This window comes from Aspergillus mulundensis, assembly GCF_003369625.1.
Source record: "Aspergillus mulundensis strain DSM 5745 chromosome Unknown scaffold_0, whole genome shotgun sequence".
Lineage (NCBI taxonomy): Eukaryota > Fungi > Ascomycota > Eurotiomycetes > Eurotiales > Aspergillaceae > Aspergillus > Aspergillus mulundensis.
Genome location: NW_020797888.1, coordinates 4,538,481 through 4,557,523, shown reverse-complemented (window position 1 = coordinate 4,557,523; position 19,043 = coordinate 4,538,481). Strand labels below are relative to the sequence as shown.

General features: G+C 25.8%; 1 protein-coding gene across 1 annotated transcript; it reads left to right on the top strand.

Moving 5' to 3' along the window:
• Nucleotides 1–17,907: 17,907 nt before the first annotated feature.
• DSM5745_01247 (uncharacterized protein) lies at nucleotides 17,908–19,026 on the top strand (the record flags this gene model as incomplete). Its single annotated transcript, XM_026743263.1, has 1 exon — nucleotides 17,908–19,026. The coding sequence occupies one exon, from the start codon at nucleotides 17,908–17,910 to the stop codon at nucleotides 19,024–19,026; it is 1,119 nt and encodes a 372-aa protein (XP_026609108.1).
• Between the last annotated feature and the right edge of the window lie 17 nt (nucleotides 19,027–19,043).

Below are 19,043 nucleotides of genomic sequence, written 5' to 3'. Positions count from 1 at the left end.
TTTATTTTAAATTATAATTTAAAATAAGTTTTAATACCAAGCCGGTGGTGTTCCGGCTGTAGTTTGTTAAACCTTAAAACCTTATAAAAAAATAAAAAAAATAACTACTTTACTTATGGCCTTGGGTATAATTTTAAAACTTTATAAAATAAAAAATCTTGCACCCCTTTCCAAAGCTATAAGTAACTAGTAATAATTAGGTAATAGTTTAATAATTTTTTAATAATACTAATGGTTTATTAAACCTTAAAACCTAGTAAAAAAAAAAAAAAGGTATTTAATTTAATAAGGTTATTACCTTTTTTTTTAAACCAGCGGTGGACTAGTATTATTATAGCTAGTTTTTTATAATTTACTAGGGCTTCCTGTGCATGCTTAAAATTAAAAAATAGTTTTTATAAATTTTTATAGCTAGGCCAGCCCTTTTACTTAATAAAAAATTTATTATATTTATAAATTTATTATTTTTTAAGGATAGCCTTAACTTTCTATTCTTTCTTTTTATTAACTAACTTTATAGTTAGTAGTTACTTTTTTTCTCTCTTAGGCTTATCTTGCTATATAAATAGCTTTAAAAAAAAAATATAAAATATTAAATAAATTTTTAACTAATTATATATACTAGTAAGCCGGAGCTAATATACCTGCTTTTTAATAATAAATTTAATTTTAAAGGGTTTATTATACTTTAGGTTAAGTTTTTTGCTTAAACGTATTAATTTAATATTTTTTAAAAATACTAAAATATTATCTTTAACCTTAAATTCTACTAAATAATATTTTTAATTATGGTAAAGCACTTGTTTTTTTTACACCTTATTTACATAATCCTATAAATTCTTGCGAAGCTATTTTAAATAGCATAAGCACTTTTTAATAAAAAAATAAAATATTAATTCCCCCAGGTCCTTAAGTCCAGGAATTATTAGTTTTTATTTATAGCTTACCATAAACAAAGCGTAGCCGGTTAAGTTATTTTTTAAGTTATTATAGGCAAAGCGTGCCAGTGGTAAGTATAATATTTAATTACTTTACTAATAATTATAATACACGTGTAAATATACTTTAAGTGTTTGGTTCTGGCGCTTAATTTAACTATTTAATTAAAAATGGTATACTATACTAAGTTATTACTTAATATATAGCACTTAATAAAAGGCTATTTAATACTTTAAAGTAAAAAGTAAACCTTAATTTATTATTATGCTCCGGGGCGACCCTGTATTATATATAATTTTTTTAATAAATAGGTTAGCTAACTTTTCCGCAGTAATTTTATTAGTAGTAAAAAAATATTTTACTTTTTTACTAAACTAATTTATAATTACTAAAATTATGTTATAAACGCGCCCTTTATACTTTAATAAAGGTAAGCTAATAATAAAGTTTATAAAAATATTTTTTTATAGCGTATTTAGTATTAAAAAAAATATTAAACTTTTTTAAGGCAACTACCTTGGAACCTTAAACCTTTAGTATAAGAAATATTTTTTAATATACACACGCGTATTTTTATTAAGCTCTTCCCACTAAAACTTACAAGTAAGTAATTTAATAATTTTTTTATAGCTAAAATAGCCTGCATAAAAATTATTATAATATTATTTTATAATCTTATGTTGCAACACAGGCACGGGAGGTATATAAATAATACCTTTATAAAAAAAAAGTTTTTTTTTTTTGCGCTATTTAGTAATAAAAAAGGCCTGCCCTAAATTAATAAAAATTATATTTTTAAGCTATTATTATAATTAACTTACAAGAGTATTTTTTTATTAGGCTATAATTAATTATTACTAAAGGGTATTTATAACTAGTCCAGCGGTTTCTTTCTTATTTACTACCTTTATAATAAATATTTTAAGGCTTAAAAGTTTTAGGTATTTATAAGCCTAACCATGTAAAAAAATAGCTAGGTTCTCCGGTGTTATTTTAGTGGTAGTTTATTAAGGGGATAAACTTAATTTTTTTTATAAAGTAGGAAGTATCCTAACTTGGTGCTTTTTATTTTTTATTATATAATTTAATTACTATAATAGTATATTTACTAAATTATACTTACCTAGCTTATACTTAATTTTAAAGTTATAAGCTACAAGTAATTCCGCTTATTATACCTGCCTTTAATTTAAGATTTTTATTATAAAAAAATAGCGTAAATTGTTATAATTATACTACATGTGTATAAGGTGTAAAAAGCCCTTAAGGTAATAATACCATTTTTTAAAGCACTTAACTACCGCGAGTAATTTTTAATTATAAACCTTATAGTAAAGCTTTAGTTTATATAGCTAATAAAAATAAAAGGCTATAAAATACTACTAGTCCTATTTTTTCCCGCTAGGTAACTTTTTTTACTTTAGCTATATAATAATTTTAGTAATAGTAAACCCTAATATATTAGTAATAATAAAAATCTTTTTCTTAAAATTAAAGTGCTGCAGTACTAGCAGCCTAGTAAAGTTTAACTTAATTTTTTTAAATATATTTTTTATATTAGTAAAAAATAAAAAAGGCCTACTTTTATATTTTTTTACTATTTTTACCAAGAGCTAGGTTATTAAACGCGTTACTTTAGTATAACTAAAAATAAAATATTAAAAATAGTTTACAAAGCCTAAAAAAACCTATAACTTATAAAATAATATTAGTTCTAGCTAATTAATAACAGTCTAGCTATGGTCTAGATTAATAAATATTTTTTTTTATTTAATAATAAAGCCTAAAAACTTTACCTTTTTTTTATAAAAACTGTATTTTAATAATTTTACATACAAATTATGCCTTTTTAATTAATTAAAAACTTCCTAAACATGGTGCATATGTTTTTCTTCCGTCTTTAAAAAAATAAGAATATTATTAAGGTAAATAATGCAAAACTTATTAAAAATCCCGCTTATAACCATATTTATATAGGATTAAAACATAGCTAGCATATTTATTAAGTTAAAGGGCATAACTATATATTTATAGTAACTATAATAGGTTTAGAACGCCATTTTTTATTTATCTTCCCTTTTAATTTATATTTAATAATACGTGTCACGCAGATCTAGCTTGGTAAAATATTTTATATTTATTAGTTAATTTATTAGCTTGTTAATACGCGGTAGTGGATAATAATTCTTGTTAGTTATTATATTTAATTTATAATAGTTAACATAAAAACGTAAAAATTTATTAGATTTTTAAATAAAAAGCACTAGCGCTCCAGCGCTGCTTTAAAATAGCCTAATTTATTTTTTTTTAAGCATTTTATTAAAATACTTTTTTAATATTTATAACTTATACTAAAAGAGACTATAAATAAAACCCTATAAAGGCTTTTTACCTTTTTTTAATAAAATCTTATGCTTTACTTTACTAGTTAGAAGTTAAGTAGCTTTTTATTTAAAAAAAACTTTATTTTAATAAATATACTAGGGTGGTAGAACCACCTTTACTCCCCCTCCGGCCTTTTTTAATTAATAAAATATTATAAGTACTGGTTTCTTGCGCATAGTCTTTGCAAACTTTTATAATATTTTAATTTTAATAAAAGGTGTATAATTTCGCTAGGTTTATTTTATTATAATAAGGTAAAGGTTTAAATTTACTTTAACCATCTAGGGATATTCTAGGACTACTTAATAATTTTTATAAATAAAATTAATAATATAATATACTAAGTTAAATATTTTTATAACTCCCTTTAAATCTTAAACCTAAGTACGGGCTTGTAAACACCCGTAGTAAAAAGTAAAAATATTATTAGTATATTAAACTAGCTATACCATGCGGTTAGTATTTATTTTAATACCTTATTTTTATAAATATTAAACTAAAATAAAATTAGTATTAGCCCTAGTATTAAATAGTGCCTTAAACTATTAATTTACCCTATTTTTTTATATTTTAAAATCTACAAGAATAGGAAAAGCAATCTCCTTTTTTAAATTATATAACTTTAATAACTTAGGGCCAGGGAATTACTATTTATTTTTTACTAGTTTTTTTTTAGGCTTTTTTTTATTTAGACAAGCCTTTAACAGGTAGCTTAATTTATTATAATTAAAATAAAGGCCCTCCTTCTTGCGGCGCTTTTTTTTTTTAAAAAAGTAAGTTACTGCTCTTTTTTTTACCTTTTTTTTTTTTTTTTTTTTTAAAAAAGCCGCTCCGCTGCTATTTTAGTTTTGTTCTAAGTTATTTTTATTTTTTTTATTTTTAAAGTTAGAACTAGCTCTAGACTTCTTCTTTTTCTTAGCCTTTAAGGCCTTATTATACTTATTAATAAACTTTATATAAATTGCCGCTATATTTACTTTAAGCATAGTTTTTAAGGGTTTTTTTAACTTTTTTAAGTGCAAGTAAATATTTTTATTATAAGTTTTAATAAGTACTTGCGCCTTAAACTTTAAATTATTAAAGTACAGGCCTAACTTTATAAAGTAAAGTCCTTAAAAAGTAATATTTTAAGTGCCTTATTATTTAATTAAAAAATACTAGGTGGCGTGGTGGCCCTAGTTTATAACTAGGTTAACCCACATGCGCATAAATTTTTTAAAATTTGCTTAAATTTACTTATTATCTTAAAGTTTAACTTAACCTTTTTAATAATTGCGGGCATCTCTTGGAGCGTTTTAAATAGTAAATATAATTTTTTTATTATTTATTTAAAATTTTTTAAAGGTGCTGTAAAAGCAATTTTCTAAATTTTTAAACTAAATTTTAAGCTTTATTATATTTTTCCCTTTTAACTTCTTAACCTTTTTAAACTTAATCTTAGGCTCCTAAAAAGCCTTTTTTTTTTTTAGTAAAGCTTATAATCCCTAATAGCCTTTTAATACCTTTTTTATATATATTTAAAACTTTTAAATTTTTTAAAGCTAGCATTACTAGCACTAGGTTTTAAAAATAAAGTAGCTTTAAAATAATAGCTTAAATTATTTAAGCTTAACTTTAAACTAAAATTAAAAGGATTACTAAAATTAATTTTTTTTAGGGCTTACTAAAAATATTAATAAGAAGTTTGGCGCGGGGATTAACAAGAAAATTAATATAAAGATTAATAATTTAATGCTATTTTAGCTCCGGGTTGCAGGGGTAACTTTCCCTTATTTTTTTTAAAAAAATATTTTAATTTTAACACGCGATACTAATCATATTAAGGTTAAAAAATAAATAGGCTAAAAGTTATAGTTTTAGGCTGCTCCCCCTTTAGGATAGCTTTAATTATAATAAATTTTAAATTAATAGGCTTTAATAGTAATATAAAATAATAAGGTAAAGGGTGTATCTTACCCTGCGCTTTACTAAGCTAGTAAACTAAATTATTTAAGTTAGGTTTTTTTTTTTAATTATTTTTAATAATAATAGGATTTTTAAGCATAAATAAAAAAGGGGACACTTTTCTAGTTATTTAAGTCTAGGTTTTAAAAACCTTAACTAAAACACCTGTAAACTACCTTTGCTTACCCTTTAAAAATTTAATTTAAAATACCATTATTAAAAAAGTTTAAAAAGTAATAGGTAAAAGCAACCCTAACTATAAAACTAATAAGTTTTAAAAATTTTTACTAATAATAAAAATATTAATAAAGGAATCTAACTAATAAAAATAAAGTATTTTAAACCTTGTTAAATAATACTAAAAGGGTTACTTAAAAATCTTAAAAAAGGCTAGCCTTAAGGCCACCTTTATAAACCTTTAAGCTATACTTAAGCTATTTTTAACTAAAAAGTAAATATAAATTTAAATACTTTATGCACGGGTCCTTACTTTAGCTTATACTTAGGGCCTACCCTAGCCTTGCCTAACTAGTAGCCAAGACCCTAAATACTAATAACCTAGTTAAGTTATATAGCCCAACGTGGTAATAAAATATGCCAAGCCTTGGCAGCCTAAGGCTAAAGCTCAGGCGCTAACTTTGGACTAATAGTGGATTAGCTCCGGTAATATCAAATGGAAAAACGTTGGCCCTGACAAACATGCCTTGGCCTTGGCTTTTTATTAATACTTTACCTTATAATATTATACCTTTAATTTATTTTATTACACTCGTGTGTGGGTTAACCCTTTTTAAATATTTTTAATATAAAATAATTAAATTTTTTTTTATATTTTTTTATTATCCACCCCGTGTATTTTATAAACAGCCTTAAGTATTTATAAGTATAGTAGGTAGTTAGTATGTAAATAAAAGTTTAGGTTAGGGTAATTAGCGTATTTATATATATTTTAAAATAAATTATTTAGGTTTATAAGGTTTATATTATATTATTTAATAAGTAAATTATTTAGGCTTTTATATTAAGTCCTACGGTCCATGTTTTTGGCTTTAGTAGGTTTTATAATAAATAATAATAATAGGTTTTATGGGTATAAAAAGGTGGGTTATATAAGTATAAAATTAATAGTTTTTATATTATATATTTTATTTTTTTTAGTACTTTTTTATATTAGCTACTATAATTAGCTGCTCCCGGTTTTTTACCCTATTTAGTATAATTTTATTATTTATTTTATTTTTAGGTATAACTTTATTCCTTATTTATAATACTTTTTGCTTAGTGCTTTTTACTTTATAAATTTAGTTATTTTGCCATGCCTTCCTACGCTTTATCTAGTGTTTTATTTTTATTTATTTTTTTTTATGCTTTTAATTACTAGTATTATGGGCCATTTTCCTGCTTTTTTATTTTTTTATAAGACTTATAAATTACCAACCCTTAAAAAGGGCTAAATATACTATAATAATAGCTATAACCCTAGGAGTTATAAGCGCCCTATTTATATAATTAATCTTATTTTTATATACTTTTACTTAGTATATTTAATTTATTATTAATAATTTTTATTAGCTTTTTTTAGCCCTAGATACTATTTTAGGTATAGCTATTACCCTTTTAATTTACTAGCCTATGCTTTTTATATTTACTTTATTTTTATTTTTTTTTATATTATTACTAACCCTAGTATTAAGCCCCCTAGCGCTAGGTTCTTTAGGTGTAATTATTTTTAAGCTAACCTAGTTTACACTAGTATTTATGCTATATAATAACCTTTTTTTTATTTTTTATAATTAACTACGCCTAGCTAATTAACTAGGTGCTGTAAAGCACCCTTATTAGGCCTAGTATAATTATTAAATAACTAATAATTATTATACCTATTACAGGCTATACTAAAAATATAACTAGCTTTAAGTAGCTACTACTTAAAAGTATTTTACCTATAAAAAGGTCCTAAATCTAGCTAATTTATTAAATAAATATATTTTTTACTAAAAGCTCCTGCTAAATATACTAGCGCGGGCTTTAAAAAATATTCTAGTTATAATTACTAGTTTTTTTAAGTATAGCACTTAAATATTATTAATTTTAGGTTATATAAAGGTTACTTGCCCAAGCTATTACTTTTTATTTATAAAAAAAAGATTATATAGTGTTTAGGTGCTTTTTTTAACTATACTAATAAGTATTATAATTTTTAAAAATACTATATAACTAATAATATAAACCTTTAAAATAATTTTAATCCCTACCCGGAGCCTAGCCTTAACTTTTTAATTTAGTAAATTTTTAATAAAAACTTCCTGGAGTATAGCAGGTTTATATATAATATTTAATTAATTAATAGCTCCCTTATTTATGCTAGTTTATTTATAAAATACCATGCCCGTGCTAGTCTTAATAATATTAATTATATATTTTAAATATAGGGGTTTATTTATTATTATATAAGCCCTTTAAATAATTTATAAAAAAGTAATAATATTATATTTATATAAATATACTAGCTTAATTTTATTAAGGCCTTTAAATATTATTTAAGGCGTAATACGTTTTTAAATAGGGTTAAAAAGGCCCTAAAATAAATTAATTAGTTTATTCACGCGTGTAACCCGTGGTATAATATTTTTTTTAGGCTAAGTTTATTTTTAAATAAAATATAAACCTTGGCTTTCTATGGTTAATACCCTAAATATAATTTATAACTAATAGTAAGCTAGGCAAGCGCTATAATCTCCCTTTTTAGTTAAAAATATTTAAAATAAGTATTTTTATACTTAATATTTTTATAATCTCTTTTTTAAAGCGTTAGCTTAACCCTGCTATTACTAATAATACTTATTTAATAAAAGCTAAATAAAATCTTGTTCTTTTTTTTTAAGAGCTATTAAACTTATTTAATAATTTTTTATTAGCTAAGTTACACCTTAAGATAAACCCCTATAATATTAATATTTTTATTATTAAAAATAAAAATAATCTAGTATTTTAATAGTTTCTTACTATAATTAATTTTAACTACCCACTTTATTTACCGCTTTACTATGTTTTTTTTTATGCCAAGGGTGGGATGGGCTACTCCTATAAATAAAAAATTTATATTTTAATATAAACTAAATAAAAATAAAATAAGAATTAAAACTAGGTAATAATAACTATATTTTACTAGTTTTATATTTTTACCCGCAAGAAAAGTTTTAATATCTTACACTAGGGTAGCATGCTTTTTTAGTAATTTTTAGTAAATATTTAGCTATATATAAAGAATTTATATTTATTTAGTATTTACTATAACTAAAAAACCTATTATTTTATTAATTATAATAGTGCTTCTTAGTGTCAGGGCCGACATTGATCCGGGTCACGCCATCGAGCGATGCCTGAGGCACCCAGGTCACGCCACCGCGAAGCGTTGACGTCACCCGTGCGGGATGCCTCAGGCACCCATTTGGCTTGGCAAACCTCACCACCACGAATCGCTATACAAGACTCGATATGGCGTCGGATCCGACACGACGTCGGGTCCGACATGGCGTCGGCTCCGACCGGGGACCTCAGCTCGGGGACCTCGGGTTCTAGGCGCCGTTCAGGCGGCGAAACGGAGGCGCGCCTCGCACCGAATTGCCCTAATAGCTAGGAAGTGGCTGCAGGGGGCGCGGATGCAGAGATATCCAAATACCACCTACTTCCTAGATAGGGATAGCTCGGGGGATTGCTTGGAGGCCTCAGGCCTCCGGGCGAGGCCTATATAAAGAGGCCAAAGGCCATGGTGTATCTAGTTCTCCAAGCAATCCTTTCGGTCGAATTCATCGAGGTTCTGAATACTTCATTCTCATTGGTCGAAGATACTTTGCCAAGCCTTATCATTGTCAGTAGAGAACATCTGGGTGCTAGGGCGCCCTTACACTTAGGCCTTGGACAAAGATTATAATTTAGTGTAGGTTAATAAGCGTATATTTTTAAACTTTAATTATAAGGGTAGTAACTAGTACATGCATAAGTCTTACTATAATTTTATAGCCCTAGTGCTGTGGTACAGCACCCTAACTTTATTTATTACTTTTATAATTAATCCAGGGTGGGAGGAGGTTACTAAAAAGCTTATTTAAAATAATAATAATAACTTAATATAATACTAGCAGGACCGGCCAGATTTAGTATATTATATATTTTATATAAAAAATAAAATAATACTTTAAAAATTTAAAAATAGTATTTTTAGTAAGTATATTACTTATTACTTTATTATTAAGTTTTAAAAGCATGGTTTACCTTATTCCCACACCCTTTACTAGCTTAAGTAAAGGTTTACTATATAAAAAAATATTAATAATTTTATTTTAGCTAAGATTCCTAACCTAAATATTACTTTTAAAGGGGATTTTAATCCTAAGGCCTTATTTAATATTATTAAGGGTAATATAATTTATGGGCTATGTAAAAAGCTTAAGCTAAATATACCATATTATTTTAATAATAATAAAAAGCCCTAAAAATATAGCAAAGGCTTTTTTAAGCTATTTTATTTTAAAATAATTTTTTATAAAGGCTATTACCCTAAATATTAATAATATAATAATAGTGCTTATGTTAATATCCCCGACCTAAATAATAAAAAAAAAATAATTTAAATAAGTAATAAATAGGTAGTGCCTTATTTTCCTTACCTTTTTTATTACTACCGTGCGCACATTAATATAAAAGTTATTTAAAATATTTTAATTATTAAGTATATTTACAAGTATATTTATAAGGGATCCCCAAAGGCATGTATCTAGTTTAATATTATTAATAAAATTACTTATTATATTAATAGTTAATTTATTGGTATTTTAAAGGCTATATAGTATTTAATAAAGTACCTTATTTACTTTTACTATCCGCTGGTTAAGCAGCTTAAAATTCATAATAAAAATTATAATAATTTTATTTTTAGGAAAAACTAAGTAAAGGAGTAAATTAAGAAAAAGGGCAAGGTGTTAAAAACTATTAAACTAAAGGCTTTTTTTAAGTATAATTAAGTAAACCTAAATAAAAAACCATGCCTATATTATAAGATGCCAAAGATATATATTTAAAATTTAAAGTATATATTAATACCTATTTTTATAGGCTTTATTAATACTTTAATTTTACTTTTAAGGCCCGAGTATAAAAGCCATGTTAATAAAAGTTTTAAATTAATTAAATACTATATTTTAGTCCTTTTTATAAAAATAAATACTACCTTTAAATATTTTTTATAATTATTTATAACCTAACAAGTTTCCAGGATCTTTACATAGTTAATAATTATATATTTAATACTTATAAAAAGGCATGTATTACCCGTGGCATTATATTTAAAAAAAATAAGTAGAACTTATACTTTAAAAATACCTGTATATTATAAATAGGTAAGGCACTTTAATAAATATTTATTTTAGTTATAATTTTTAATAGGCTAAAAAATGCCTTTACTATTTAGGCTAAGTATAGTTTTTAAATTTATAAGGATTTATTAAGACAGGTTAAGTAATTAGCTTTAGTTTACTTTTAAAACTAGACCCTTAATTAGGTAGCACGTGATTATGGTTTATATATTATTTAATAATTACTTAATAATAAAAATAAGGCCTTAATTAATTTTTAATTACTTAATTTAATTAATACCTAGGGTGCTTGGCCCTAAAATTCTTTTATTATTACTAAACGCGTGTATAACTAGTTACTACTAGCCTAAAACACGGAGTATAAAAAGGTGTAGTTAAATATAAACTAGTAATTAATATATAAATAAATTTTTTATGCTATTTAAAGCTAGTTTAATAATTTTTACTTTTTTTAAATAATTTAGGCGGCATGGGAAAGACCTTTATATACTAAATATTATATAATTAACTATATTTTAAGGGTTAGATTATACTTTACATAGTTTTAACTAATATTACTACCTAACTTTTTTTTAGTGGGCAAACTACACATAAATACCTAAAAATCCTGGTTTTACTTGGCCTAGCAAAAACTATTAATATTAATATTAAAACCTATTTAGCCAAGCTTCTCTGGTGTATAAATTTAATTATTTAAAATAAAATATTAATAATATCTTGTAAAATATTTAACGCGATAAAAAATACCCTTTAAAATATTTATTAAAATACTTAGCTATTTAAAGGAATCCCGGTGGTGTTTAAAAATAATTTTTAGTAAATTTTACTAGTAATTTTTATAAAAAAAATAAAAAAAATTATAAAGGCTATAATATATAATACTAATATTTAGTTAAATATTAAAGTACTTTATTTTTAATAAAATATGCACCTTTAATATATAACTTTAAAAAATATTTAATTTAAAAGCTAGCTATAAATTTTATGCAGGAATCCCATGCTAAAGGGCTAGATCTAGCTCTTTACCTTTATTAATATAAAATTTAACTTATTAAGTTTAATAAAATAGGTTTATTTATAATTAGCCATTACTTATAAAAACCTAAAATATTTTTAAGGCCGTGCTATTTTAATAGTATTAAATACTATTATTTAAGATTTAAATAATATCCTGCTTAATTAAATCCCGCGTGATAATCTAGTTTTTTATATAAAAAATAAATATAATATTACCACCTTAAACTATAAGTTTATTATAATAAAGATTATATAAAATTTAACCTTAGCCACCCTACCCTTATTTATACTATATTTAAAAATTAAAGCTCCCTTAATGCTACTTAATAACCTGGCCTTAAAAAATAGCTTATATAATAGGACTTGGATAACTTTGCTCCGCGCCTTTAGCTAATATTTTAAAATTTAATTAAATAATAAATAGTTTAATAATAAAAAGCGCCTTATTTATTAGGTTAAACTACCTAGTAGGGAAAATAATTTTTTTTATAAGATTTACTACTTTTAATTTCCCGTTTACCTTATATTTATTATAATAATTAATAAGTTACAGGGCTAATTATTAAACTATGTTAGGGTAAATTTCCAGGATTTAGTATTTTCCCATGGCTAGCTATATATTATACTTTTTTAGGTAATTAATATTAAGTAGCTTTTAATACTTTTTAACTTTAAAAACAAAAACTAATTAACTAAAAATATTATTTATAATAAGGTATTAAATTATATAAATCTAGCTAGGAACCCTAAGTAGTTTTAGCTCCTGCTTTTTTATATTTATTTTTTATTTTTATTTTATTTTACTATGCTTATATTAACTTTTTTTATTATATTTTAATCCTAATCCTATATTACTATTTTTACCCTTAATATTATTTCCTACTTTTTTTTTAACATAACCGGACGTGGCCTTTTAATTTATATTATTAATAATATTATTTACAAAAATAATATTCCTAGTCTTAAGTATAATAAAAAAATACGCATAATTATTAAGTAATTTAATAAGCTTAACCTTATATATACTAATAGCTAGTTTACCTAGTTTAATAATACTTTTTTAGTTATTCCAGGCCCTAACAGTCCAACCCTTGCTATAAATATAAATAATTTTTATATATAAAATAATGATTTTTTTTTAAAAATTTATTTTAATTTTTTAATTAGCATTATTAACCTTATTATAACTCTTGCAGGTATAGTTAGTGTAATTTACTAAGTTAATACTAATATTTACTAAATTTTTAGTATTTATATTTAAAGTTATCACGGGAGGGAAAAACCCTAGTTTATAAAGTTTAATATTTATTATATCCTGCGCCTAAGTCCGTGTTAATAGTATATTATTATTTTTATTATAGGTTATTAGTGCATGGTAACTAGTACTATTATTAAATAAATAGCACCTATTAATAAAAGGTTTATTTATATTTTAGTAATTATTATTAATTATTTTTTTAATAATTTGCAGGCTGGGTCCTAGGTTATACCTGCTATTATTAATATAAAAACTTTTTTACTTGCTATTACTTCCTAGTATGTATATTATGCTTTATATTTACCTTTATTAATATATTTTTATTTTTAGTACTAAATAATTTTAAAAAAGCACCGTGCCAGGCACGCCACTTAATAAATTTTTTAAAATTAATACTAGTACTAATATTACTATTTTTTAAAACCTTAATAGCTTTTTACACACTAATTTTTTTTTACATGCTATATTTTATATTAATTACTTTTATTTTAGCCCGCGTGTTAAGCAGGAGATTAAGGGTTTTATTAATAAAAATATAAAAGTAAAAAAAGTAAGTAACTATAAGCCTTTTTAATTTTTAATATTATTATACTTTTTAATAAAATATAAAAAGGCCCCAAGAAATAAGAATAAAAAGTTAAAAAAGTAAAAGTATAAAAACTTAAGGGCTTATAAGCTTAAGCATAAAAAAAATAAAAAGTAGTCTAGTTTTTATACTTTTTTGTTTTTTTTTAGTTTTAATAATAATAATAATTTTATATTTATTAATTAATATTAGGGGCGCCTGCTTTATACATAATTATTTTTTTAAGTATTACTAACTTTTTTATAAAGATTACCCCCTTAAAAACTTTTAGGGCTACAGGAAGAGGTGCTAAAAAAAAATAATTATATATTTAATTAAGTAGTTATACTTTATTATTAATATTATATTTATAGTTTTTTTATAATATAAGGTTAGTAATTAAGCACTATTTTAGGGTTTAAAATTAATAATTACTTACTACTCCCATGCTTAGTTTAACACCAAACCCTTTTTTTTTTTAGTAAATTTAGTTATTTTAATAACTAGTGCCTTAATATGTGCTAAATACCTGTCTTTTTTTTTATTAAATATATTTTTAGTATATTTTATAATAAGCCATATTTATTTACTAGGTTTGCCCTTTAAATTTACCCCTGTTTTACCTTTGGTTTACCCCTATTTTAATATTAATTTACCCACTAAGTTTGCTTACTAAGCCCTAAGCCCTTAGTTATACTAGTAACTTTGGTTATCCACCCCCCTTTAAGCCCTTAAATATATTAGTAACTTAATAAGGGGCCTGCTAACTAAAAAAATTAAAAACACTTGTAGTAACGCAAAGTATGGTAAAAAAATTAAATATTTAGATTTAGGTTTATTAGCTTTTTTTAATTTATTAGTAGTTTTTGGTTTATTAAAGTCCTTGGGTTTATAGTTTATGTTTAGCGCTAAAAAAAAAAATAATAGGCATTTAAATTTATTAATTATTTATTATACTTAAATAAACTAACTAGTTTAAACTAGTTAAACTAGTATAATATATTTTAATAGGGCTAATTAGTCCCTTGTATAGTAAGGCCACCTTAAACCTTGCTAACTAAAAAAATAAAATATTTTTAAGTATTAGTATATTAACTTATTCCTAGGTATTAGTATATTAACACTATTAGCTACTACTAATAATATACCTTTATACTTATAAAGTATTATTAGTTACTATTTTTTTTAGCTAACCCAGGGTATAATAGCTACCTAAAAATTATTACTTACTATTACTTTATATTACTATAATATACTGCCTATGCCTTTATTATTATATAAGGGGGGTATATAAAGTATAATTTAAAGTATTTATAAAACCCTTTATTATTTATTATACTTTTATATAAAATAAATAATATATTACTTTTTAAAGTTTAGGTTAAAATAAAATTACCTATCTAGCCTTATAATACCCTTTAGGTTAAATTCCCGCAGCCTATAATTACCTAAAATAGGTATTTAAGTATAATATATATTTCCTGTAAGCTAAAAATCTTTGCTATAGTAATTTTAATTAATTAATATATAATTAATAGTAAAGTATTATTATTTTAATAACCCTTTTTAACTTGGCCCTAAGCTAACCCTTAATGCTTAAAGGCATGCCTAAAAGTATAATACTTAAAAAAAAGCTTTAATATAATAAGTTTAAAAGTTTTAGGGCTCCAAAGCCCTATTCCAGTAACTTAAAGGCTATTAAATATAAAATATATTTTTAGTTAAGTATAATACTAGCGGCTATTAAATTAGTATATTTATTAAAAATAAGCCCCTGGCCAGGAAAATTTAACTTACTATTTTTTTTTATAATATGCTAAAATAGTATATATTTATTATTTTAGTAAACATGGCTTTTAAACCTTGGTACCTTGGTGTCTTTATATATATAATAAAACAAGGGTAATAAGCCTTATTTAATTTAATTTTAATAACTTAACTTACCTTAATACTATAGCTAAAAGCGCTAAAGCTAAATCTAATTATAAAAAGTACTAAAGCTAAATTACGCAAGCAGTATTAAAGCTAGCTAGCTATTTTAATAATATTATTAATTATTAATATATTATAAATTTTAGCTAGTATGTTTTTTAGGGTAAATAACCTTATAAACCTAAGGTATTTTATATTTTAAAATACTAGTGTAAAGGTGTGGTATTAAAGTATAATAAATTTAACAAGCTTACTAATATAGCATACACAAGAGTTATACCCTGGAGAATAGCTACTTTTAAAAATATTATATTATTTTTTTACCTTAAAAAGGACTTTATATTATAGGTTTACCCTATAATAATAAGCTATTTACCTTGCTAAAAGCTAATTTTAATAATTAAAGCTTATTAGCTTATATAATAGCTAGTTAAATATAAAAAAAGGTAAAACACTTTTTTAAATATGCTAGTACTTAATATTTTAGGTATAAATTTTACTGGCCTGTAAATAATAAACACTAAAAGTAAGTATTATAAATAGGGTTTATAAGGTAATCCCTTTTAGCTATTAAATTTATTTACTATTATATTTAGCAAGGGCCCTACTTTATTAGCATTATTTATAAATAACTATTTTTTAAATACCTTTACTACTAAAATACTTAGGGCTAAATATTTAAGTTAAAACTCCGGGAATTATTTTAAATACTTAAGGCTAAATATTTAAGTTAGGACTCCGGGAACCACCCCTAATACTAGTAAATATATTATTAATATTATAAGTAATTATAAAAACCCCTTTAAGCCCCTGGGTATACCAAGAACTTGGTAAAACTTTTTATTTAATATAGGTATATTTATTTTTTACTTAATTAGTTTATAAACAGCCCTTAGTTTTTTTTTAATTCCTAGTATATTTTTAATTCCTAGTAATTTTTTAATCCCTAAAAAACTAATTAGCTATAAAGCTATATAAAATAAAAAGGGATATAGCCTATAAAATAAGGCTAGAGGGCCATAAGTAGGTAAATTAAGTAGGTAAACTAAATAAATAAACTAAGCGGGTAAACTAAGCAGGCAACTAAATATAGGCTGTTAGTATCTTATAATAAAGTTTAATAATAAAGAACTTACTTATTAAAAAATAGCTATTTATAACCTTTGGTTAAGGGCCTTGCTTTTTTTTATAATAAATACTACCTTAACTATTATTATTAAAAAATAATACTTTAAATAGATTATGCAGCCCGGTCTTAATTAATATTTAATATTTAGTTTAAAGCCAGCCCCTAAGTTTATATTATTATTAAATAAATACTTTTAGCCCAGGGGCCGGCCCCCTAAAGTTTAATAAATTAATACTTTTTATAAATATACCCTATTTATTACTTTTTTTACATGCTGGAGTGGTAGAAATTATAACTTTATATAATTATTACTTTTTTAATAATATATTTAAAAAATATAATATAAATAAGTACTACCCGTGGCACCCTAGGTTATAAATAGCTTTTTTAATACTATGTTTTATACCTACCTTAGTTAGCCTGCTTAAGCAGTTTTAACCTAAAAACTAGTAGTTATAACTAAACTAGATTTTATGGCTATTTTCCCACATTATAATATATTAAAATATTTAAATTATACCTAGTATAATACTATATTTTCCCTTAGAGTTTAATATTTCCTCACGCGGAAATAACTATGCCCCTAAACTATTTAACTATAATCTTATTTAGTAAAAAACCTTTTTAAGCCCCTGGTATACTAAGAAGTTAATAGGACTTTTTATTTAGTATAAGTATGTTTTTTACTATTATTAAAAATTTAAAAAAAAATTTTATTATATTTATAATAAATAGGCTTATTATTAGTTATAAGTAAACTGCCCTTAAAACCCTTACCCCTAAAACCCTTAAACCCCTAAAATTTTTTAAACCCTTAAAAGCCTATTGTAAATTCTAGCGGGGGCTTAAAAAATATTTTTTTTAAATACTTACTAAAAAACTACACTAGTTCTAAAATTTAATTACTAGCATTACTAATAGGCCTTTTAGCTTTTTTATAAAAGGCCACTATTTTTTAAAGCTTTTTTACTTAATAAACTACCAGGGACTATAGCACTAAAATTAACTAGGGTGTTTTTTTAGTTAAATAATAATGCCATGCCTTAACTACTTTATATATTATTAGCCACGCGGGATAAAGGTATTTTAGTATATAATTAAGTTTAATATCCCCCCACGCAAAAATAACTATGCCCCTAAATTAAATTAATCCCTTTTAATACTATAGGAAACAAGCTATAATACTAATAAAAACTAGCTTGCCTTCTAATAGTTTATTAATATTAAATTACTAAGGGAAATAATTTACTACCTCTAACCGCGGCGCTGCGCGCCGCGGCCTTCGCTAGTCATCAATTATCGTCAGGCCTAAAACACTACCTACACTCCAGATCAACCTGTCCACTGCTGCTATCTGCCCATGATGGGCTGGGTAGGTGTCGCCATAGTCGTTGCGACTACTTGCTTCCTCCTTTATCGCCATCCTCCCGCAAGCTGGTTCCCCGAGCCACCTGTCGCCCATCAAGCCCGCCGCGAATCCACCCCCGAGAGAAAAGAGAGGAAAGCGAATAATGAAGAGTCTTCCTACAATATTGAGCGCACGTCGCAACTGGCGGCAGCAAAGGATGAGCCTGTTGAAGAAACTCAGACAACGCCGAAAGCATCTGCCTCACCCGCGCCGACGCCAGTCCTAGACGTCCCCTCTTTCCAGCTTGACGACGACGACACAGACAAGGGCACGGCTCAGAAGGCGCAGCAAGATACAGCTCAGCAGCCAACGAGCCCTTCACCAAACCCGAGCCCATCGTTAGCCACTCCCGCGCCATCAATCACTATGGCACCCCCCAGCTCAACACCAAAGCAGCCGCAGCCGCCCGTCACAAACGATGCCTCCCTAATGCCCCCTCCCCCGCCCCCTTCACGCCTCCAACCACCAAGTCTCCAAAATCAACGAAGACCACAACCACAAACCAGCCTCGCTCCCCCGCCCGGCCGCTTCCCCCCTCCGCGACCAAGCAGCGGCGCCCGCACCCTCGGCCCACCCCCCTCAGCCGCATCATCCCTGCGCGTGCCCCCAGGCATGCGCCCCGGCGCCAGCACAACCAGCAACTCCCTCTCCCCAAACAAAGTCACCCTCACGCCCGCCAAAAAGGCCTCGCAGCGCGCCGTCCTCGAACCAGGCTTCTCCCCGCTCGACTGGGCAGCGCTTACCTCAAACCCGAACCACAAGCTCCGCGGCGCGAACCTCCCAAACACGCTGATCAAAGTTACACCTAGCATGTTGAAGGTCCAAAATGGACGGAAGGGCACGGACGCCTGGACGAGCTATCAGGGGAAGGTGTACAATATCAGTCCTTACCTGCCGTTTCATCCCGGTGGGAAAGGCGAGCTGCTGAGGGGGGCGGGCAAGGATTCGGGGAAGCTGTTCCTGGAGATCCATCCGTGGGTGAACTGGGATGCGATCCTGGGAGAGTGCTTGGTGGGGATTTTGGTTTCGGAGCATGAGGCGGTTGAGGAGAATAAGCTGGATGCGATGGACTGAGGGGGCGAGTGGTTCCA